Source organism: Astyanax mexicanus, chromosome 11 (genome assembly GCF_023375975.1).
Source record: "Astyanax mexicanus isolate ESR-SI-001 chromosome 11, AstMex3_surface, whole genome shotgun sequence".
NCBI lineage: Eukaryota > Metazoa > Chordata > Actinopteri > Characiformes > Acestrorhamphidae > Astyanax > Astyanax mexicanus.
In genome coordinates this window covers 1345115-1370254 of record NC_064418.1, presented here as the reverse complement: position 1 = coordinate 1370254, position 25140 = coordinate 1345115, and the positions used below count along the sequence as shown (strand labels likewise).

General features: G+C 37.9%; 2 protein-coding genes across 4 annotated transcripts; both read left to right on the top strand.

Moving 5' to 3' along the window:
* The first annotated feature begins 206 nt into the window (after positions 1–206).
* egfl6 (EGF-like-domain, multiple 6) lies at positions 207–19275 on the top strand. 3 transcript variants are annotated; one of them, XM_015601875.3, is made up of 13 exons: positions 207–568; positions 5058–5164; positions 5505–5597; positions 7513–7632; positions 7937–8056; positions 8911–9045; positions 9140–9262; positions 10381–10443; positions 12065–12307; positions 16121–16189; positions 16778–16873; positions 16973–17235; positions 18470–19275. In XM_015601875.3, exons 1-13 carry the CDS (start codon positions 498–500, stop codon positions 18575–18577), a joined length of 1611 nt encoding a protein of 536 aa, XP_015457361.3. In that variant the 5' UTR covers positions 207–497; the 3' UTR covers positions 18578–19275. The 3 variants fall into 3 exon arrangements, with proteins under 3 accessions (XP_015457361.3, XP_007227766.3, XP_007227767.3); XM_007227704.4 differs by having other exon boundaries at positions 208–568; positions 12065–12340; XM_007227705.4 differs by lacking the exon at positions 10381–10443 and having other exon boundaries at positions 213–568; positions 12065–12340.
* A 970-nt stretch (positions 19276–20245) lies between these two features.
* rab9a (RAB9A, member RAS oncogene family) lies at positions 20246–24517 on the top strand. The gene is made up of 3 exons (XM_007227703.4): positions 20246–20406; positions 21809–21841; positions 22870–24517. The coding sequence occupies exon 3, from the start codon at positions 22927–22929 to the stop codon at positions 23530–23532; it is 606 nt and encodes a 201-aa protein (XP_007227765.1). The 5' UTR covers positions 20246–20406; positions 21809–21841; positions 22870–22926; the 3' UTR covers positions 23533–24517.
* Positions 24518–25140: the final 623 nt, after the last annotated feature.

The window sequence follows — 25140 nt, the reverse complement described above, 5'->3', positions numbered from 1 at the left end:
CTCCTTTAAGTCAACAGAGAACTGCTGAGGTGCTCCAGGAAGGATTAGTTCTTCCCTGGAGCGAAACAGACTTAAGTCTATCAATCAAAGCTTTGCAGGGTGAGAGAAGACGTCTATGTCTCCCTGTCTAAACCCCCACAAACACCCACCAACCCCCACAAACACCCACCAACCCCCACAAACACCCAGAGAGCTCTGTGCTTTGACAGCCGTCCTCTGGAATTCCAGTCTGGTGAAGGGAGACACTTGTGAGTGAGACAGCCAGTCCTGGATAGAGAGAGAGAGAAAGAGAGAGAGCGAGAGAGAGAGAGAGAGAGAGAGAGAGAGAAAGCTGGAGAGAGAGCACAGAGACAAATGCAAGTCAGAGCGAAGGCATTGAGAAGTTCTCTGAGGTTCTGATTAGGAGTGATTTTCTTCTCCTGAGGTCGAGAAAAAGGATCACAGCTGTGGAAAAGAACCAGAAAAGAGGAATCTGATCTGAGATCTTTCTCCAAACCATGAAACCTTTCACCTGGATCAGCTCCCTGTCCTTCCTGCTGTATGTTTACCCTGGAGAAGCTGAATACAGGTGAGTGACTACAGGTCTGACCCATGCTTACGTCCACACACTGTATTAATTAACTAAAAGTCAACTGTTTGCACTGATTTTCACTGGTTGTATGAAACTGTTGTATTGCAACTGTTGAGTTTGCAGAAGGATGAACAGAGAATTGCATAAAAAAGCATCCAGAGAGAAAATCTAATCTGCAGATATGAAGCAGAATATACATGTAAACTGATGCACACTACAAAACACAAATGCATATCCTAATTTTAGTCTAGTTATTAAGCATTTGTCTATTTAAGATTGTTTTGAGAATACTAGAAAATTGTTTTGTTTATGTCAAAATGTTTAATACACTTTTACATCGTTTCACTGTTTCACACTGTTGGAGTGTTCCACACTTGACTGATTCCTAATGGAGTGTGTCTCACTGGTGGACTTTATACCACATATTTAAAGAGGACTTTTTACACACTGCAGAAGTGTTTCGCATTGTAGTTTCTGAAACTCAAGTGTTGCACACTGCTAAAGCATTATACACTGGAGTGTTTTACATTTAAGTTTTCAAACTGGTGCACTTCATACTGAAGTGCAATGCACTGGAGTTTCTTGCTGCTGCAGTGTTGCACACTGGAGTTTTCACACTGGTGTTTGTGCAACTGTAATAATTCACAGGGGTGTACTTTACGCCAGAGTGTTTTATACTGAAGTGTTTCACACTGCTGGGATGTTGCACATTAATATATTTTACACTGCTGGAGCATTTCACAATGAACTGTTGCACACTGGGGTGTTCCACACTGGAGTGTTTCTACTGTGGTGAATTTTACACTGTTCAAGTGTTGCACAATGGAGTGCTTCACACAGGTGGAGTGTTCTACACTGCAGTGTTTTACATTGAAACTTTCATAATGGTGTACTTCACACTGGATTTTTTCACACTGGATTGTTCCACACTGGTGTGGTTCTACACTGGAGTGTTTTGCATTAAAATTTTCATAATGGTGTTAATGTTCACACTGGAGTGTTTCACACTTGTGGACATCACACTACAATGTTTTACACTGAACCTTTTCCAAACTGTAGTGTTTTTCAAACTTCTGGGGTGTTGCACATGTATGTGTTTCACACTGCTGGAGCATTTCACAAAAGGATTGTTGCACACTTGAGTGTTTCCACAGTAGAGTTTCGCACTAGAGTGATTCATAATGCTGGAGTGTTTCACTCTTGAATTTTGCACCCTGGACTGTTACACAGTTTTGCATTGCACACTAGTGTTGTGCATTAAAGTGTTAGACACTACTGTACTTTAAAAGATCTACTCGTGCTTTGCACTGTAGAGTAGATCTTTTAAAGTCAAGCGGAGAGCAGTAACTAGTAATTGTCTATCACTGAAGCTCAGTGCAAAGAGAACTGCTAATTACAAAGGGCTGTTTGCTGTCCTTCAGTTCAGTTTAGTTCAGATCTTTGATAAGGGTAGCGCTATTTGGTGCTACATAGAACCATATAGAAGTTTTCACCAATGCAAACCCTGTTTTTCAGTACTGTATGGAACACTCTTTTGCTTAGAGTGTCAAGGAGCATCGAAGAACCCTTGAACCATTAAAGATCTTTATTTTAAATATATTAAGATGTTTTCTTTGATATGGTGAGCTGAGATATGCCGTTCTGCAGCGTATGGTTTGATTTCAGTCCTGCTAGCTGACCAGCTCTGAGAGCTTTGGGGGGGTGCCTGGGTGCTAAATGTGGTGGTCACTGTTAATAACCTGTGAAGCACCTGTTAGCTGAGTCGAGCTTCTCACATGCTCCTGTTTGGACTATTCTGGTTTATTTCAATCGGCTCTCGCATTCCTCCGGCCCTCTGGAGCCCGGTCTGCTTTTAGGACCCCATCGGAGAACCTTCTCTCACGACTGGAAGTGTCTGAGGAGGCCTCTGAATATAGCGCTGCAGCGGAGGACAACAACACTTAAGACATGTTCAGCGTTCCTCCAGAATCAAGGGTATTAATAGGGAGTAACGGCCTGTGCTCTTCTGGGAAGGCTTTACAGGAGAAGTTGGTTAAAGGTGAACATTGCTGTTAGGAGGATTTGATTGCATTCAGCCCTGAGAGGGGCTATGCCAACTGATTCTGAAGATATTGACTGAAATTCCAACTGAGTTGAACCCTACAGCTCAATTCCGGGGTGATTTATACACCTCCAGGCCACACTTGGCATTGGGCATGGTGTGTGTAGGGTCATGTATTCACAGCTGCTCCCAAAGGGTCCTGTTTTATTGGTCAGTGCTTTTCTGCAGAGATTATACAGCTGTGTTTGCGTGTAAAAGGACTGTTCACCATCAGTGAAACATTTATCAGTTGAATTTTTTGACCATGGAAAATAAAAAAGTGGGTATAAACTTAATCATTAATTTTTTATCATTCAGTAATGGGTTTTCATCCAGATTTTCAATTATGTAGCTTTTCATTTCAGCCTTTCGCAAACCAAATAAAAAAAAATAAAAGTTGAATCTACTCTTGCTTTTTTTTTACATTTATCCATTTTTGTATCTTTCAACACAAATCTGAGTATTATCCAACTTGCAAAATGCAAAAATGAAAAATCAGAAAATAAAGAAAAGATACAGTTCAGTTTTTAAATTCAATTTTAGTATTTCTATTTTTACATTTAGTTTATTAAAATTAAATTGAAAAACTTTACACTAACATTAAGGTTAACACACCGGTACTATTAAACAGTCAAAACTGTGCATTGAAACCATACTAGCCAAATGTGGTGCACAAATGATGTTGGGATTAGTTTACAGCAGTTCACAAACAATCAAGAATCAGAAGATATGATCCAGTATATGTCCAAATATTCATTATTTCTAATTAATGTATCCAGCTCCTTTCAGTTGCACCCACTGTTGACACAAATGTGCAAATGCACACCCACATATACACACAACTTGTGCCTGTAGTCCCTGTAAAGGGACAGGTATTGGCTTAGGGCGGTATAGGTCGCTGCATAAAACGTATTAAAGTGTTAGTTTGATGGAATATCAGCCTCTTAAAACCATTCATTATAGCTGTAACAGTGGCTTATAGTGGCCGCTGAACTCTGCAGGACTAATTACAGCTTTAGGCGCTGGTGGGTAAACGAGCAGGCCAGGCATGGAGGTTAGTGCTGATGGAGACAGGATGTGGGTCAGTGTGAGTAACCAGCCCACCCTCTCGAGAGTGTTTACGGCACGCCACTCAAAAGTTCAGCAGATGCCTCCAATGGGATCCAGCGCTCCGGGCTTCCGCTGTAATTAAGCCACGCTGTGCGTTGCCTCTGTAAATCGCAGGAACGGATGAAGTTCTGGAGACTCCTTTGAACCACAGGGTGCTCAGGCCCGAGCTCAAACCGCAGAGGATCAGTCCGAGCAGAGCTGGGGGAGGTCCAGAACCCATTTCCTCAAAACTTTTTACAACGTTTTGTTTCACAGCTCCATTCCTCTTCCTCTCTGCTGTTTAATATCAAGAATTGGCAGCGTTTTAATGCCTTACCACATCCTCTGGAACCTCCTCAAGAACTTGATCAGAAGGTTCCTACAGGTTCATCTGAAATGACAAAAAATAAGAGGACACCACAGATAATTTTATAAAATTTAAAAAACGTTCTAAACATAAGTTTTTCATGTTTTTCTGTTTTTTTTTTTAGCAAGGGACAAGGTTTTTATAGAGAACCAGGACACCTCAAATTTGTTGGCTCCATAAAGTGCAATAAACGGCAGCATTGATTATAAAAATTTGTCGACACGGAATTTCATTGTTGACGCATTGGCGATCCCATGGGAAATGTAATGGGCTCACATCAATGTAAACACACCAGATAAAGAACAAGACAACTGTACATGAGTTCATTATACATTTAAACATATTCTCAGTGTTTAAATCTCACATACAGTGCCTTATGTAGTCCTTGGAGTGATAGAAAGAAAGCAGAGAGCAATATATTGCAAGCTCCAGGGTTGCCAGGTCCAGCAAAAATAAATCCAGCCCAAAGTCTGTTTAAGACCCGTCTGTCAGAGGTTTAAACTAGTTCCCTTTTTTATTTGAAGTTTTTGCATGTGTAAGATTTTTATAAATATTAAAGTAGCCCAAAAAACGCAAAAATCATCAAGCCCAGTTTCTAATAAACTTTCTTAAAATTACCGATTTAGGATTAAAGATTCAAGATTTTTATTGTACTATCATAGAGTACAGGGTGTACATGTGAGTAAAAACTTGGGTGCAGGTTCCCACTAGTGTGCAAAGATCAGCATTTACAACAAGTAAAATAATAAAATAAAATAGAATATATAGATAACTTTACAATATACACAATATACACACAATAAAGTATATTTAATTTAGATAGACATCATATCGGGAGGTTGTACAGACACACAGCCCAGTCTATATTATTGAGACATGTGTTAATATATTGTGTTATGCGTGGTGTGTGTGTTAATGAGGTGTGTATCTCATCCTGTTTCCCAAAAAAGGCAAAGCAGGCAGGTATCAGTCGGGGGTCAGACAGGTGTGTGTCGATATGGCAGCAAACTGGAGTGTTGCTATGGCTGGAAAAGGAACAGTAAAGGCCACTGTGAAGGTAAAAGACTCCAAATTCATTTTTAAACCATCTCTAATGTCCTGTATATGACTCTGAGACACACACACACACACACACACACACACACACACTCTGTACTGTGATATATGTAAAAAACGTTCCACAGACTGGCTGTGATTTAAAGCCTCTACATTTTAAACTCCTCAAAACCACAGAGGAAAAATGATCTTTGGGACCGGATGAAGTTGGCCTGGGCTTTTATGAACGTTCACTTTTTTCCTCCGTGTCTTTGGACCAACTTGGCCTTGCTGTAATCCCCCTAATCTCTCTCTCTTTCTCTCTCTCTCTCTCTCTCTCTCTCTGTTGAACGTTTCTCCAGCTCAGTGTGAATTAGGCTGCAAGCATGGAGAGTGTGTCGGCCCCAATAAGTGCAAGTGCTTTCCAGGGTACGGCGGAAAGACCTGCAGTCAAGGTTAGTGAGAAGATCTGATGAAAAACTGCAATATCTCTCATTCAGTCAGGTCCTAAAGATAACTGATAACAAGTTGGAACCAGTATTAACCAGGTCTACATTGGACTTTTAAGGTAAAAGTGTGTAACAGCTGGTGTTCTTGTGTCTGAAACTTTATCATATGCTAACTATTAATCCAATTGTTTGTGCAAAACCTCTTATAATTAATGCTTTAAAAGGTCTCCTTCCGGTTAAATAAACTTTTTCCTGTTATTTGTGAATTACAGCAGGTCTCTCTGAGTTGTTTATGATGCTGCACATGATGAAACTCTTCCTCAACCTCTTCCTCATTGTCTGCAGCAGCTAGTAAAAGAAAATATTCAGAAAAAACGAGTTGATCAGGAAAAGCACCGTGTCTACATCAACCCGCTGTATCTCTGAAAGTATTTTGTCCTTTGAGTTTTAGAGCTGTAAAATTGACTGTGAGATGGGCAGGTAGGCGTTCTCTGCTGCAGTGCTGATAGCCAATCAGAGGCGAAATGTTTGCATGTATGAATATTCATGAGCAAGAGACAAAATCCTGTCTTTCTTTAGAGACCACTATTTCAGTGAACTAAAGCAGGGCTATACTGAAACTGTAACACCTTAGCCCATGTCTGTCTTCTGTTTCTCCCTCGTTTGGTCTCTTGTGCTCCTGCCCCTCTGTTTTCCTGTCAAGTGTTCCCAGCCATGTGCTTGTGTTGTTGTTTTTGTACCTGTCTCCACCATAGCTCCGCCCCAGCCCTGCCCTAGCTATTAGTGTTCTCACCTGTGTCCTGTCTGTAACCCCGCCCCCTCGTCATCCAAGCCCAGGTGTTTCTCACTCTCCTCCTGTATTTAAGCCCCTCTGTTTGAATGTTCAGTGTCGAGTCTTTTGTATCCTTTGTATCTTTGTATCTTTGTATCCTTGCCGATCGCTGTATCCTTGCCGTTCGTTTGAATCCTCGTCTTCCGTGCACTCTGGTTTTGTGTTCCTAGTTCTAGTTTATCCTTGCCTTGTTTTCTTTGTAGTTTTGTGCGTTACCTGAGTTTTGTTTACTGTTTTATTTTATCTTGTTTGTTTAATAAAATATATATTATATTTGCACTTACGTCCATCCCCCCTCACTTCTGTAACAGAAACACCGGAACACTTTTTTTTTTCAACAAAAAACATCTCACATTGCATTCATTCATATTAGAGACCACAACTGGACATTTTAAAATGAATAAAATACCATGGAATGAGATCTTTAAGCTACATTTAATGTGCACCAATTGATGACATAGATGTGCATAGGTGTGCACAGACACTGCTAGTCTCTTTAGACTAGATCTAGATCTAAATCTATTGACACCATGGCTTGGGCAGCTAAAGTAGCTCTTGACCAGTAGATGGTATGTTCTTGCTTGAATTTGATGGTTCATGTGGTATACTACTCTTATCATACAATACAACCAAGACCAAGCTGTCGATCATCATGTATGATCATCAGTATGACCAAAATCAAAAAAATCACTACACTGGTCAAGAGCTGATTAAACAGCTAGCTAACCACTATATGGTAGGCAAATATATATATGGTTTAACCTGGAAGACCAGCTTTTTTAACCACTTTGACCACCAAACACCAGCTTAATTTGAAACATCTACCAAAAACTGGTCTTGAGTTGAATGTTTCAGTACAAAAGTTCTAAAAAAAATATAGAACATTTACATAATTCATATAAAATATTTTTTTTTTAATTTAAGAATAAATCAGACCCCTAGCCTCACCCTTTTTGCTGCTGTACAAAAACATTTCCCTCTGTACAATATTGAAAATCCATTTTAAGATTGTGGTTTTGATTGTGCTCTCCTCTTCTCTCTTCTTCTTTTTTATTCTCTCTGCATCTCTTACATTCTTTCCGATTCCAGATTTGAATGAATGTGGTCTGAAGCCGCGGCCGTGCGAGCACCGCTGCATGAACACGTTTGGCAGCTACATGTGTTACTGTCTGAATGGATATATGCTGATGTCTGACGGCTCCTGTTCAAGTGAGTTCCGACTTACTGGGTATTATGGGCAAGCTCCAGTAGATCCAGTGCAAATTGATTGGTAGTAATATTTTATTATTTGTTAAGGACCTATATTTGTGTCATTGCTCAGCTCAACATCTATTAATCAGGGTAAACTAATTACAGAGGTTGGCTATGTTAGACTTGTGCCTTCAGTGCAAATTGGGATATTAGGTTTTATTACATATTAGCCATGTAGCCTCCTTGCTCAAGTGTTAATTAATGGCTTATATTATCCTATGATTACATGGTAGTATAATAGTGTGTGTGTGTGTGTGTGTAGACTCCAGGACGTGTGCTCTGGCTCACTGTCAGTACGGTTGTGAGGAGGTTCAGGGGGAGATCCGCTGTCTCTGTCCCTCTGCTGGTCTGCAGCTCAGTCCGGATGGGAAAACCTGTGTGGGTGAGTCCAAAACCAGTAACCACAGCAACGCTCAGATCATCTGTTACCATGACAACTCATTATCTTACCTGGCAACACAGCTTTGTAAATAGAAAATTAGAAATGGTCCAAATTGTCCTGGATTTACATATAATTATTTTTCTTCTCCTATAAATTTGCTATTTCAGGCAGTGTATTGATAACCATAGCCATGTTTGTGTAATAGCTTTTTAAAAAAAATGCTCATAAAATACATTTGAAAATACACCTATATTTCACAAAACATTTCTTACATTAGGATGATGTAAGAAAGTAGTTTTGCTAAAGCCAAAACACAAAAAAGAGTGATGGAAAAGTGTTTAAAACTTAAATATTTAATGCTTTAGTGTTTAAAACTAAAAAAATATAATAACGACTGACCCTGTGGATGGTCCAATCATGACACACTGGGTTGTATGATTTTAGATATTTCAGATCATTTGCATACTGGGATTGTCATTCTCCCCAGGCTAATTTAGATAAAACTTTAGATCATATTCAATAAAAAAACATCAATTTTTCAAAAATGTGCTATTTAGACAGAATAGTTTATTCAGTACATTTAATTTAGTAAGTTTTCAGTAAACATTTTAGCAGCTGATTTCCTTAAATCAACTTATCCCGGTGTACAGTGTGTATTAATAATCGTGTTATTGTGATTTTTTTTTTTTGTCTTGTGATGGAGCTTTCAGTAATTTGTCAGTAGTTTGACATATTGATTAGATTTAAAATGAAAGAAAATTAAAATTGTAAGGATCTTTACTATTCGCACTATAATCTCATAAATACTATACCCCAGTTATAATCTGTTTTTTATTTTTTGTTGTTGTTGTTAGATATTGATGAGTGTGTGACGGGAAAGAACCAGTGTCCGTATAACCGGCAGTGTGTAAACACCTTCGGGAGCTACTACTGCAAGTGCCAGAAGGGGTTCGATCTGAAGTACATTAACGGGAAATACGACTGTGTGGGTAAGAAGAGCTGCAGTGTTCTGTGTGTTTTAGTGATCTAGTATCTGTATTCCATCACTTCACTCACCTGAGCCTGTTTAACTTTATATTTCAGACATTAACGAGTGCGTCACCAGCACGCATAAATGCAGCCACCATGCAGAATGTATAAACACACAGGGATCCTACAAGTGCAAGTGTAAGCAGGGCTTCCGCGGCAGTGGATTCGACTGTTCAGGTAATAAAAAACCCATTCTGGACAAATTCTGAAGAGTGAGGACTGTTACACTGTAGAGTATATGGTATATAAAGGAATGTTAATACAAAATATATATATAATATTAACAGAAAAAAGGATGTACATGTAAATGTACACAAAACAGCAACTTTTCAGAAAGGAGATAAAACTTTCTTAACTGAGTTAATGTAAAAAAAATAGTTTATTTCAGGTCATTCTGTAGAATTTGTATTGGTCCATACATAAAGAAATGTTGACACAATGTAAAGGACAGTTTGTTTGTATGTGATTATGCAGCTTGCCATTAGCTGCTGGAGCCCTGAGAGAGCACAATAGTCCTTGCTCTCTCTCTCTGGGTGGGTACAGTAGATGGTGCTCTCTCTCTCCCCTCATCACTCCTAGGGTGATGTGGATCAGCACAAGGCTGCGTCTGTGAGCTGATGTATCAGAACCACAGAGTCGCTGCGCTTTCCTCCGAGAGTTAGCGCTGTGATGCTACTCGGCAATGCTACAGCATCAGCAGCAGTTCAAAAAGAGGCGAAGTCTGACTTTACATGTGTCGTTGGAGGCGTGTGCTAGTCTTCACTAATCACTAGTGATAGATAGGGTCCTAATGAGTGGGTTGGGTAATTGGCAGAGTAAGATTTGGGAAGAAAATTGGGAACTTTTTGTTTATAAATTATTAAAAACTGTCAAAAATGAAGATTAATAAGTAATATTGGCATTAATAATACACAGATTATGCTGTACTGAACAGAACATCCCTCTGAGTTTCTGTCCCTCATCTAAAGGGGGTGGAGCCTCTATTGTCCCTCACTGTGGATGTTATATATATATATATTTTATAAAGGGACACGGTGAGCATCAGCTGCCAAAAGCCGTTTCCTGTTTTCCGGCCTCCTGAACTCCACAGATGTGAAGGGAAAGGGAGAGGTCTGAGATGGGAATCCCACCTGTGTAAATATCTGCTTTTGTACCGAGCCGGCGATGGACGTTCCAGGGGAGCGCTGTGTTATCTGTCCGCTCACAGAGACTCAGTCCCAGTTCTCCCAGTATGATTCTGTCAGTGGAGACTGGGATCTGTGTGTGAATGAAGACTGTTTCTGTGTTTCCTGTAGCAAAGCCCTTTTATCGCAGCTCCTGGGAATCGGACAAAGGAAGTGCAGATGAGATTTTTAATGGTGAGGCGGCTCCGAGACTCCAGCCTGACTGCTGCTTCAAAAAAAAAGCCCCAGTTTTTCTTTTTCATGCACGGCAAAAAATACATATATTTATATATGCAGAGTGAAATCATCTTAAATCTGTCAGAATATCTAATATTTCGCCGATGTAGATGTAAGAATATTGTACGAATATTCATATCCATATCTCAGCCTAAATCTAGACCTTTTAACTTAAGACAAGCATATCTTATTCTGTTAATTAGCTTTTTTGCTAAAAGAAAATGCAAGATTATTATTTTTACGTTTTTTATTGAAATTCTGACACCTATATATAGAATATACATGTTATCTGTACAGAGCATTATTTAAATATACAGCTCTGGAAAAAAAGTTCAGACATCAATATTTGGTGGAATAACCCTGGTTTTAAATGCATGTTCTCCTCCACCAGTCTTACACACTGCTTTTGGATAACTTTATGCTGCTTTACTCCTGGTGCAAAAATTCAAGCAATGAAATTTTAATTATATTATATTATATTCCCAAGACTATATGAAATATTTGATATACTGAACTGGTTTAAAATGATTTCACTTACTGAAATATATCGTGCATTATAGATATTAACCCCACATTCTAGCAAGACAGAGCCCGAGTCGCAGTGAGGAGCTACTGGTTTGTACTGTTGAGCCGAGCTTTTCTGAGTAACAGCTTGCTGTTTAGTATGTGCTTCAGCTAAAGCTAGTGTCCTGGCCTGTGGCAGCATGAAACCACACACTGCTTCCTTACACACTGCATCGCCATACCTCATCGCTCCATCATTATTATTACATTTGCATGATATAAAGCAAGATAGTTGCTGGCTTTACAATGAGCATCTACCTGTAGCATGGAGATCATAAGCAAGTTGCACCAGCCGACCACAAGTCTGATTGTAGCCTAGTTTAACCACACCTGTTGCAACAAATGTTTTCACTACTGCCCTCTTAAGGTGTTACAGCACCTTGAAAAACAAATGTTACTCACTACTATCCTCTATAGGTGCTACAGCGCCTGAAAACAGGTTTTACTCAGTACTGCCCTCTAAAGGTGTTACATCACCTTAAAAAACAAGCGTTACTCACTACCGGCCTCTATAGGTGTTACAGTACCTGTTACAACAAATGTTACTCACTACTGCCTTCTAAAGGTGTTACTGCACCTGAAAAAAAAACAAGTGTTACTCACTACTGCCCTCTTAAGGTGTTACAGCACCTGAAAAAAAACAAGTGTTACTCACTACTGCCCTCTTAAGGTGTTACAGCACCTGAAAAAAACAAGTGTTACTCACTACTGCCCTCTAAAAATGTTACATCACCTGGAAAAACAAGTGCTACTCAATACTGGCCTCTAAAGGTGTTACAGCACCTGTTACAATAAACGTTTTTTTTTTCACTACTGCCTTCTTAAGGTGTTACATCACCTGGAAAAACAAGTGTTACTCAGTACTGCCCTTAATAGGTGCAACCTGTCAGATATTTTGAATAATCCCGATTACTAAAATACAATGCTTTAGGGATGCCTGACTCTGACTAAAGATAGTGAGAACTTCTGTACTCTTCATCTTCTGTGGATCTAATTTTCTGTACTCGTCCTGCAGCTATTCCAGACTCACCCTCCAGGCCTCGCATTCTCGGCGGCAGGTTTGATAACACCATCCCAGAACCCAAAGTGACCCAGGCTCCTCGGCTCCACCTGCAGCCCTTCGACTACGATGGTGAAGTCTACATCGGATCTCCGGCAGAAAACGCTCCAGCGTTCCCAACTGAGAACGAGGAGGAGGAGGAGGAGGAGGAGGAAGAGGAGGAGGGTGAGGGCGAGAACGATGGAAACCGAGTGGAGGGTGAGAAGCTGAACACCAGAGGAGATGTGTTCTGTGAGTGATCTGTGATGCTTACTGACAAAGTTCTGTAGTAGTTTTAGGCTGCATTTACACCTGAGCCCTTGTATCTGGATCGTATCCTGACACAATTTGATTGCTGCACAGAAAGGAATATGCAAATATGCTCATTATGCATGTATCACAGCGTGTAAAATTCAAATTTTAAGGAATATGTTGCTGCCTTGAAATTAGCAATATGCATTTTTCCAAAGTCAACAGTAGCTGCCGACTAGAAAACAACTTTTTATGCTGATTAACTCAACAGTAAAATAATGCATGGATCGAAGTTTTGGTTTGCTTGTTGATGCAATGATTGATGCAATGCTTTTTCACATTTTCACATGACTTGGCTGTATTCAGATATAAACCTGATACTCAGACTGCACAAAAAAGTGACCAGCTGTAGACAAGGTCTAAAAACTCTAAAAGCTCTAAAAGTTATGTACACTCTATTGCAAAAAAGCACATCCTGTTCTTTATACATGTGGTTAAATATGATGTCAGCCCACTCTTTACAGCAGTTACAGCTTCCGTTCTTCTGGTGTGGCTTTCCACAAGGTTTAGGGGTGTGTTTATGAGAATTTTGACCATTCTTCCAGAGGTATATATGTGTGGTCAGATACTAATGTTGGACGAGAAGGTCTGGCCTCCAATCTTCTCTTTAATTCATCCCATGGGTTTTCTATCAGGTTGAGGTCAGGTCACCCATGTCTTTAGGGACCTTGCTTTGTGCAGCAATGTTAGAACCAAAAAAAAAGCAGTCGCCAAACTGCTCCTTCAAAGTTGGCGGCATTAAATTGTCCAAAATCTCTTAGTTTGCTGAAACATTCAGTACTAAGGCACATATCAATGCTTTGCATTGCATTTGATAATTTGATAACCTATAGTTTGGAGGTCTGTAGAGATTGAGCCTGCAGAAAATTGGTGATTTGTGCGCACTATATGCCTTTTTAAAAATACTTTCTGCAATAAAGTGTATTATAATATATGTACCACAGTACAGTGGGCTTCTTCAGAGTGTTCTCTAATGGAGAACGTCCATATCCGTGAGGAGAGATGTCTGAGAGCTGAAACCCGACCTCGGCAGCTGCATTTATCTGCAGGATCTGATGATTTACTGCAGTCTGAGCTCCAGCAGGGATAAAGCTGTCTAGTATATTTGGAGTCGTTCTCAGGCCTGCTAACTGTTCTGAGGCCTGCAGGGCGGCAGGGTTAGCTTCCAGAACATTGTTAAATAGGTAAGAGGTCACCTGGGGTCTGTAGTGTCTTGTCAGCACATCATGTGAGAGTAGGACAGAGTAGCACAGGGTCAGGAAATACATTTACCATAATTACATTAGCGGCTAATGTTTTAGCACTATTCATGGTGCTATCATGCCAATTATTATGCCCTCTCATACAGGTATGACACAATGCTCTTCATTAAAATGAGATTAAATATTTCTTTGGGGTTGAATTTGAGCAGGCAAGATAGCAGAAAATAATGGGATTGATTTAATACATAAATTATTAACTATACAAAATAATATGCAATTAATTGCAATGTATGTTGGAAAGGCACAAAATAATGCAATTAATTATAATTAATTATATTACGTAATATATGACGTAAAGTAATATGAACCTTGTGAAGATGAATAGATCAATACTATTCATAATTAACAAGTTATAAATGATTAACTTAATATTTTATAATTATCAAATATTGCAATTGATTGTGATGAATTGCACCAAATCACTAGATCATGACTATTTGAATAAGCACTCAAAATAATGGAATTAATAATCATTAACTAAGCAAAATAGAACATTAAAATTGTGATTGCTCATTATTCACTACATTTAATACTCTAGTTACTTGCTTACAAGTAAAAACATAAAATAATGTATTTTTGTATAAAGACGATTGAGATTAATTACACAAAATTATATGATTAATCAACTTAACTGTCCAGAAAATGGGGTTAATCGTGATTGGTTATTTTATCAACCATACTGATTATATAATCATAATGTTTTTTTTGTTTTTTTTTTACAGATACAATCCTACGTTATAGTGTTTTCCTGGTTTATATAGAGTGAACAGTGTGTGTTTCCTCCTCCTGGTTTTAGGAAACTCTACCCTGTCCTTGTTGAACTGCATGTTAAGGCAAGCCGAGGCTGCAGAGAGAAAAGGGCCTGAGTTTGAGTTTTTGGGGGTCGAGTTCTGAAACTTGGCTTTAGAGAGGGAGGGATGGGAAAGCCGAGGGGCGGCTGAGGTGATCAGTCAACCTGTCAACCTTTAAACATCTCCTTTTGTGCTACAGGACAATTACACACAAACTTTCTGGCCTTTTAAAGTGATACTTAAATGCAAGATGTAGTAAATCAAGACATTGGGCTCTATCGTTGTACACTCTACAAAAGGCACGTCGCAATGCTTGTTGTTATCTTACATCTCAGTGGGAAATACAGGTGCGCCACTGATTGATTAAAACCCTGACAACAGTCAACAGTCAGCTGTGCAATCCTATAGCCATCCTTAGCCAATTGGATGTTAGCATTTTAGCCACAGTGCTGTATAGGTAGTGGTAGGGAATTTGACAATATTTTTTTTGTGTGTGTCGTAAAATATTTTTGCATCGTATTGACAATACACTGTACTTCTTAAAGCATATTTATTTACAGAGAGCATAATTAGTACAGCTAAATAAGAAGAACTACAGTATATTTTAAATACTGTACTTAGCATGGGGAAAATATTTGAGGAGTGCTTTTATAGATCTGTTACTATTGATGCATGTTGAATGTGATCAAATGTATTGCGATAAATATCATTTATCATGAAAATGTCTTTAAATAATGTTATAATACTTTTATATTTTTAGCATATTTTATATTATATATCCTTATAGCTCCAGTGTTAAAACAAAAGAGGCAAACATCAGACTCCAGACATGTTCTTGGCTGTGTGTGGAGCTCATGCCTGTGAGACGCTCCATCTCCTACAGAGGTTCAGGGTCTTTGTCTTGGAACCCAAATCGGTCTCCTTGAGCAAGAGGAGACAGGTCTGAGAAATCCGTCAGCCGCAGGGGGAAATTCCACTCCTAGAGTAAAAAAAGCCCCCCTCCTCACTCCCCACCGGTGGAGGAAAGCAGCCATGCAGCAATCTTTTATTACGCCCTGCAGAACAGCTGTTGAGCAGCAGCTCTGTCATCAGCACTCAAATCCACGACTAACAAAAGCCCCGTCTCCAGAGCTGCTGCTCTCAGATACACCTGGTTCTGCAGGAGAACAGACGGAGCTGATTCTCAGGTGTCCTGCAGGTGAAATGAGAGGGAAGGGGAAGCTGACAGACGGGCAAGTAGACACTCGCACTCCTACAGCCCTGCTGTGGAAATATTTGCAGAGTAATCAGGGGTATTTCCTTTGGAGCATCGCTCAGATACCTTTCACTCCACAGCTTTTGAGTACCATGTTGTCAGAGAGTGCTGGGGGGAGGTTTATTCCAAATATTAAAATTATTTCAGTATTACTTAATATATACAGCTCTGGAAAATTATAAGCATTGTAAAAGCACTGCCTTTTTTTGGTAAAATTGAAAGATTTTAAGTGCTCTTGTGCCAACACCCCGGTTGCAGAGTATAATATAGGAAACCACATTAGGCCCAGTTTAGATATTCCTAAACTGCTCTAGTTTCCATAGTACCATGCAAATGCAGTTGAGCTTGGCATGCTTCTAACTGTATAACATTTTAATTAAATGTTCTTTAAATGTTTTTTTGTGTTTTTCAGTCCCTGATGAGCCTCTCTTTAGTCCGGCCCCAGAGTTTCTGGAGATCCACGCGGCTCCTCTACGGGAACGTAAGCTGTTTTTTGCTTTTTGCTTTGTTGTTCTTTTCAATTATGTCTTTTTTTAATCTAGTGAGTGTATTGCTGCATGTACTCAAAATGTTCCAAATGTAAAACTTATATATTATATAGATGATATATGATGATAGATGATCACCTTTTCATCTACTCTTTCTTTGTTATTTATTCACTGTTACTCTTTGTGTCACACCCTGTCATAATCATATCTCCTCTGACCTTATCTTATCTTAGCTGCACTAGATTTATATATTTTTTCCTTTTTTATATTTTTTCGTTTTTTTTATATATATATATATGTATATATATATATATACATATATATATATATATATATATATATTTCCTTCTGTGCTGCTGTAACATAGCAAATTTCCCCATTGTGGGATTAATAAAGGATCTTATCTTATCTTATCTTATCTTAAAATGCTTAAAACGCTTAAAATCGATCACTCTGTGTGTAAAACATCTATATAATATATTTTCAAATGTGAATTATTGAAATAAAGCAACTTTTCAATGATATTCTAATATGTTTTGAGATGCACTAGTACAGTATAAACAGTATATATTCCTGAACAGGATCCCTGACTGATTGTAATTTTGATTCGGGAGCCTGTGAGTGGGTGCAGGATAAGAATGAGGATCTGGACTGGAGCGTCCACTACCACGAAAACGGTACCGTTACCATACAGCCATCAGAAAATTACAGACCTGTGTTACAAATTTCCCCAAACAGGCATCACATATATATATGTGTGTGTTTTGAATCTTTAGGACTGCAGTACTACATGGCCCTCAGTGGGCTTGTGGGTAATAGAAGGGAGAAGGCCAGGCTGAGGCTGCTGCTCTCTGATGTCAGCCAGCAGGGGGCGTTCTGCCTGAAGTTCAGCTTCAGGATGGAGGGTCCGCGGGTGGGGTCTCTGCGGGTGATGCTGGATCACAGTGACCGCTCTGTGTGGGAGAAAACACACAGCCGTAACGGAGGCTGGCAGAGCGACAGCATCACCATCAGCTGGACCAACAGAGCACCTGAATCAGTGAGCTACCCCTTACTCAGAGCTACATTAACCTTATAGCTACGTTAGTCTTATAGCTAAATGATACATAGTGTTGATCTTTAATGTTGCACCACAATAAAAGAAAAAAAACAACAACTATGATGTAGTTGCAGCATATAAATGCATTTATTTATATTTTATGATATTTCAGTAATTCAGTAAATAAATAGTGTATAAAAATATAGGATATAAAGGATTTGTTCACTATTTATTTACTGAATTGCTGAAATATCATAAAATAGAAATAAATGCATTTATTTTCAGCATGTGCTATTCAGGAAATAAACAGTAATTTTGTATTTTAGGAAAGGGATTTATTTACACTCACTTTATTCTGTTTGCTGACATCTAGTGGTTATATGCTGCAACTACATCATAGTTGATTTTGTTTTTCTTTTATTGTGGTGCAACATTAAAGATCTTTAATCTAAATCATGTTAAATGTTTCATCGTTGTCCAATGAAAAAAAAAAAAACAAGTATCTCTATTTTTGTCTATTTTTATTTTACCACATAATTTGAGAAGATAAACTGTATCTTACACTGTGTGTAAAATGTCTTGATGAATGGACCAATAGAAAGACTTAAAAATGACCTGAAATAAACTCTTTTCATATTGACCTTCATTAAAAGTTTAGAAGTTTTTTCCCTCTCTTCTGAAAAGTTGCTGTTTTGAGACACTTGTTTTTTATTGAACAGCGAAGATATGTTAATACATACTTCACAGACTAATATATTTAACTAAAATAATGATTGTACCCCTGTTCTAAATGTTTTTTCAGTTTTTCTTTTTCTAAACTGTATCTTTTAGATATTAGTATTTAAATTATTAGATAACAACAGGAAGATACTCATAAATAAATAAAATATATTGTACCTATTTAGTACATATTTCTAGATATCCGTCTCTCTTAATATTTAATTGTCACTTTGCAAATATAACAATGTTATTATATTATACGATTTGAGATGCTCTGTTCATCGTTCTAAACACATCAAATATTTTTACAGTTTTAATCTTTTAATTAATTCTTATCACATCATCTCATAAAAGAAAGGTTAACAATACACATGTATTAGAATAATTTATACATATAATATTATACTGCCACCAAGCTGCTTCTAGATTAATTTCAGGCTTTAACTGCATTTTATTATTATTATTTTCTTTAAAACAGTCTGAACCTGACGGGTGTGTTTTTATTTCGCTCCAGATTGTGTTTGAGGGAGTGCGTGGGAAGCTGGTTGCTGGAGAAATTGGACTGGACAACGTGGTTCTGATCTCAGGGAGCTGCCAGGATGATGAAGCTGTTGTGTTTTAGAGGAGAGAAGATCAGCGATGGTGTTAAAGACCCTCAGATCAGCCAGAGACAGAAACACACAGGATCTCAGTGTACTGAACAGGACAATATCACTGCTGTAGTCTGTGATAATGGTGCTTATTTGTGTGTTTTTGGTGCATTTTTACCTTTTTTTTAACTAAAATGTAAAACAACTAATGATCTAATATCATGAGTTTAATTTAAAATGTGTGCACTCCTGTTTAAAGTGTAAAGTATGTAAACCTCTAAAGTCCCCTAGAGGAATATTTTGGCCATTTTAGAAACTATTTCTATTTGCTTACTGGAAAAAATGTGTGTTTTAATCTTTGCACAGGCTCTCTGCTAAATGCCTTTAAATAAATGGATGTTGAGTATTAAAAATTGAGGATTAAACATATTTACACTTACAGTATCAACAATAAACTATACAAAATGTAGTTTTTGGGTGCCAAAATAGCCAAAAAGCTTTTTGCTGTTGCTTAATGTTCAAACACACTGAAGTAGCAGAGGTCCTAAAAAAGTTGGCCACAGTTTGCTGTGATAAATTATGATTAATCTGCATCGTAATTCTGACTATTAAACTTTATTATTCTTCCTAAACATTAAACAAGATAAGGCTTAACTGTTTGTACCATTTAAAGCTGTAAAATTTTTATTGCTGTAAATTTTGCTTTAAAATAAAACCCCTTTTTTAAAAAGCTGTGATGTGTGTTTGCAATGGGTTGCATAGATATTTTTAATAAAATGCAGCAGGCACTGCAGTGCTGAATCAAGTCCACGACACAGATTCTAAGCTTTTGTGCCACAGGCAATTTACTACTGTTTAAGTCAATATGATAAATCATGTATATATCCAGGTATGAGACTACTAGTGTGTCCTATAACATTTGTAACATTTATTAACAGCAGTTTTTTCCAGTTATTTATATATATATATATATATATATATATATATACCATATACTTAGTGGAGAATGATATGATTTAAAATTATTCATAAAGTACAGGTCTTATTTTCCCTCCACTTAATGCAGTGAATGTGGTATTTTATTGTGGTACATTTATGGCATCAGAGAAAGCTGAACTTAAGTTTTTCAAATGAAATAATGGCATCAACTTAAAAAAAAGAAGGAATGATAAGTATTAATTCCATTTCTTTTATCTGTCTAAACACTTTGTGCATAGTGACATAAAAAAACAGTAAATAGTAAATATTTTTCTATTTTCTATATACACCTGTTCTACACATTTTTTGAAAGTTTAAATTATCATTATTACTGTATCGTCGCGTTCTTGGCCAGAGTCTAAAACGAGTTTCTGTCAATGTAATAAGTCAATAAGTCTTCCTAAAATTAATAAAATTTAAAAGAAGTTTTAAACTAATCAAAGGCTTATTAAAACTGATAAGCGCATTATATAATGCAGATAACAAAGAAAATAAAAAAAATCATGTTTTACAGCAGGCTAATTGACAGATTCAGAGTATTTCATACGTCTGTAATGTCTGTACTAAAAGTTAAAACTAATGTTTTATGTAATATATGCGGAAAATAAAAAAATATCCACTGTACATTTAAAAATATATATTATTTTAGTTATTTTAATCTAATCACCTTCCTCCTCGCTTGGGTTTTTTTACTCATGGTCACATGATTGTGGTCATGTGACGCAGCAGCGTTAGCATTAGCATTAGCATCTGTGTTAGGCTGGTAGTTAGCTCGGAGTTCCGGCGTTTGAGACCCTGTGCGGGTCTTTACAGAACCGGGACAGGACCTCCACACCCCGCTCCCGCACCGGGGGACCGCGAGCACCGCGAGCACCGCTAACAGGTAAGAACTGCCCCGGGCTGCGGGGCAGAGCGGAGAGTACAGCGGCGGAGAGCCGGCTAACGCTGCTGCTGACCGGCCTCCCTGCCGGTGTTCTGCCGAGTTCTTTTACCCTGACAAACCGTGCTACCTTAACTGTAACTGTAACTGTATTTACCTATAAAAATACAAAAGAAGCTCCATATTACAGCATGTTCCCAGTAGAGCAAGTCACTGTAACATAGTAAAGTTATTGCAAGTAGAGTTCATTACAAACTGTTTTTTTTTTATAGTTATTGTGTAGTATTAATATTAATTTCTATTTCCATTTTTGTGCAATGACAGTGAGTCCAGCTTCTGTTGTGCACAAAAAAAACCCTAAAAACAGATTTATTATTATAAAACAAAACACGAGAAATAATGAAATAAAAAAAGTGTAGGTCAGCGCATGCGCACTGCCTTTAGGAAGCACGTATCGACGGGTAGCACAACTCGACAGAACACCCCGGAGCTGCTGGAGAGGGTGGAGAAGGAAAATGGAGAAAGTTGAGTCTGTAACTCAAGTGTTTACAGTCTTTAAATCACTGTTTACAGACTGATTATTCAGCTGTAGTGTATTGTTATTGTTATTTTTTAGACAGTTTGTTGTGTAGCTGGTTTTAATCACATTAGCTCGCTGTGGGTCTGAGTTTTCAGAGTCAGGGTGTGTTTTCTTCTGATCTTATCATTTATTTATCACCTTAAAATACATTTTATTATGTACAGTTATCTAACTAACCTAACACGTTCAGTAAATAATATTAAAGCATCCTTATTTCAATCTCTTTTTAAGCACAGCGCTTTATTTTCTTAGCTTGTCTAGTTTGTGAGCTAAGCTACCCATGAAATTTGGCTAAAGAAACTAGGTTAAATAAGTACAGTACCGGTTATTAATGTGATTAAATGTTATTAGTTTGGACACACCTCTTCTCATTCAGTGTGTTTTTTCCTTTATTTATTATTATTTATTTTTTTTACATTGTAAATTTAATATAAATTACTATATTAAAGCTGTACAGGAACACATACGGAATTATTCTCTAAACAGAAGTACATTGTTTATGCTTTAGATTCTTTTAAAGTGATGATACCCATTATAAAATATTACTCCAGCAAAAGTCCAAGATTATTTGATCTACAAATGTACCTAAGTAAATATACCCATGATTTTTTTTTAATGGCTCTAATGTCTTATGTAACAAGACTTATTTTAGGTCAACATACTCACTTTTGTCACTTTTGGTACATCAGCTCTTACTTGAGTACATTACTATATAAAAATAAATAAAAGTAAATTAAATTACATTAAATTAAATTCAATTTACTTCACGCCCACCGCTGAATTGTGATGTCTGTTTCTTTATACCTGTCACTTTCTGTTTTCCAGGTTCTGAATGATGATTTGCTTAAGGCACTAAAGGTGAGAACACCTGTCTGCTTCCTTACCTTTAACTCTTTTTATCTGAGTGTTCTTCTCAATAATCTTTTTGCTAATTTAGCTAATTCTGATTTATTGTTAAGTTTTGACTATGAAAAGTGCTATATAAAAAATATGATTCTGCAATGATTATTAATGTCTTACTACTGTTAATTAATAATTATGAGACATTATATTGCATATATTGTTATTAAATGTCCCCTTTATTATAAAGTGTTACCAGTAACTGGACTGTACAGCCTATGGAAATCAGTTCTCATGAAGTTTAGTTCAGTTTTCACATTGAACTACAGCTTTTAAAGTGAAAGGTTAAATCAGTTTTCTCACATTCTGCAAGTCTTTCTTTAACTGTTACCTGTAAACATCAGATCAATAAACATCATGATCAGCATCATACCCATAAACATAAGTCAAAGTGTATTTGTCACACACAGAGCCGGTTTCCCAGGAAGGGTTTAAGCCTAGTCTCTAGAGAATATATTTTCCTTTCAATGGAGAATGTCCAGACTAGGTGTAATCACAGTCTGGGAAACCAGCTTATAATGTTATACACAGAACTAGTTGTTAAATAAGATAAAAAACAAATAGAAATAGTTATAATTAGTGCTCAAAAGTAGCTTAAAAGTAAAGAAACGTTTCTTCGCTTATTTGCTGCACTGTGTAATAATATATACACCTTATATATCACTTAAAAAAGATGAGTTTCTTTGATTTTACGAAATTAAAAACCTCTGGAATATAATCAAGAGGAAGATGGATGATCACAAGCCATCAAACCACCAAACTGAACTGCTTGAATTTTTGCACCAGGAGTAAAGCAGCATAAAATTATCCAAAAGCAGTGTGTAAGACTGGTGGAGGAGGAGAACATGATGCCAAGATGTATAAAAAAACTGTGATTAAAGACCAGGGTTATTCCACCAAATATTCGAAGATTTCTGAGCTCTTAAAACTTTATGAATATGAATAAATATATATTTATTTTTCTGAACTCTTTCTTGAATCCTCAGTTCCCAGGTGTCTGAGAGGCAGCAGAGCAGCAGAGATCCACCACCACCACCACCACCATGTCTTCCAAGTCGTCTCTGCTGAAGGTGATCCTGCTGGGCGATGGCGGCGTGGGCAAAAGTTCGCTCATGAATCGCTACGTCACCAACAAATTCGACAGTCACCTTTTCCACACCATTGGCGTGGAGTTCCTCAATAAAGACCTGGAGGTGGACGGGCGCACGGTGACGCTGCAGATTTGGGACACGGCGGGGCAGGAGCGTTTCCGGAGTCTGCGAACGCCGTTCTACCGCGGGTCCGATTGCTGCCTGCTGACGTTTAGCGTCGACGATGGCCAGAGCTTCCGCAACCTGGCCAACTGGAAGAAGGAGTTTGTGTACTACGCCGACGTCAAGGACCCGGACACCTTCCCGTTCGTGGTGCTGGGAAACAAAGTGGACGTTAGCGAGCGGCAGGTGTCTCGAGAGGAGGCGCTGCAGTGGTGCCGCGACAACGGCGACTACGCGTACTACGAGACCAGCGCCAAAGACGCCACCAACGTAAGCGCTGCCTTCGAGGAGGCTGTGCGGAGAGTGCTGGCCACCGAGGACCGAGCCGAGCACCTCATCCCCACAGACACGGTCAACCTGCACAGGAAGCCGCGCACTGGCGCCCCCTGCTGTTGATGTTGATGAAATTAAATGGCGCCTCCTGCTGGAAAATAATAAATTTGCTCCTGCTGTTGACTTAAAAAACACCTCGACTAAACGAAAATAAAAACATAAACTAAACTAACGTGAGGCTGCTGGACAGAACAGAAGAGAAGAGAAGAGAAGAGTCTGAATAGAGTCTCTGAGGCCTCGTTCACTATAGACGTGCACTAAACACTGGGTTCGTACCACTGTAGACTTTTTAAAATGCTTACTCAGCTCAAGACTAGCTCAAGACTCAAGATGTTGGAGCAAAAAAAATAAATAAATGGACATAATCTCTCCTGTGCAGACTTTGATACATTAAGCACTATATATATATTCTAATATCGAGACTTGAGAGTGATGCAATACATTTTTATTTTATGAAAATTTAGCTTCCTGTAACGATTAATAATTATTAACGCAGGGGAAATGCACTTGTCAAACACTGTGGTGGAGTTGTTTCTAATCTATTAACATTTATAGGAGAGAGAGTGTAGAGTGTGCCAAGTGTCGACATGTATCAGTGTATCATGTAGATTTTATGGCTTAAATTAAAATGTTGAGAAAAGCAGAAGTAAAAAAACTAAAGGTAAGCACTTGTTTCTGGAGCGTAATCAAAAGCACTAAAATCTGTCATGGAATTGAAGCAGAATTAATCAATATTGTTGATCTGTGGTGATTTCTGTGTCTTTAAAAAAATAAAACATCACAACTAGGTTTGAACCTAATATTGATCTTTAAGAAAAGTATTGATATATTAAGAAAAGAATTAACACGTATTTAACAGTGAGATATGAAATGTTGCATGTGGTGAGCGGGAAATTAAAGTAGAAATAACAAGGCAGAGCTGAATTTGTGGTTTTCTTGTTTTGTTTTTTTTTCTTCTCATGCATTTTGTGCACACACTGGAATGGTTCCATAAATGCTGAATCAGAATATTGCTAAATATATAAATAAATATAAATAAAGTCCCCAACTTTGAAGTTGCACATTTCTCAGAGCAAATCTGAAAAGATAAATTTTATCTTGATTATACAGAGCAATGCAAATTATCATTCTGTTTAATGAATATTGATTTCTCTGCAAGTATATTTTCCTCAAGAAGCATGAAAACAAGTTTTGCATATCAAAGCATGCATGATTGTTTGACAAAGATGTTGAGGTGGTGAAAATGATGTACAGTGTGTTTATTTCAATGAACTGTTGAATTTAGTATGAGAGCTCAATGCCGTCCTCAAGTTTCGTCGCTATAACAAGTGGAAATCAATGTGGTTCAAGCATTTTATACCTCTTTTTACACAAGTTAAAATAGGTCTATGTTCTATACACAACATGTTCACGAAGTTATAACATAAAATCAATCTCATATTAAGATAAAGATCTCTCAGCTCTATTCTCGCCAGTTTCAGTCCCTTTCATTATGAGCCGTTTAAGGGCTCTGACACTTTTATAAATAAAGCTGTTGCTGGTTACGCCATGTATATGCTGAGCGCTTATCTCACCAGCATATTTTTTTTGCATTTGAAATGTTTATATGAGCAGTCGAGCCTCAAGTGGAGACAGAAATGCATGCAAAAAGTAAGTTTTGCATAATATGCT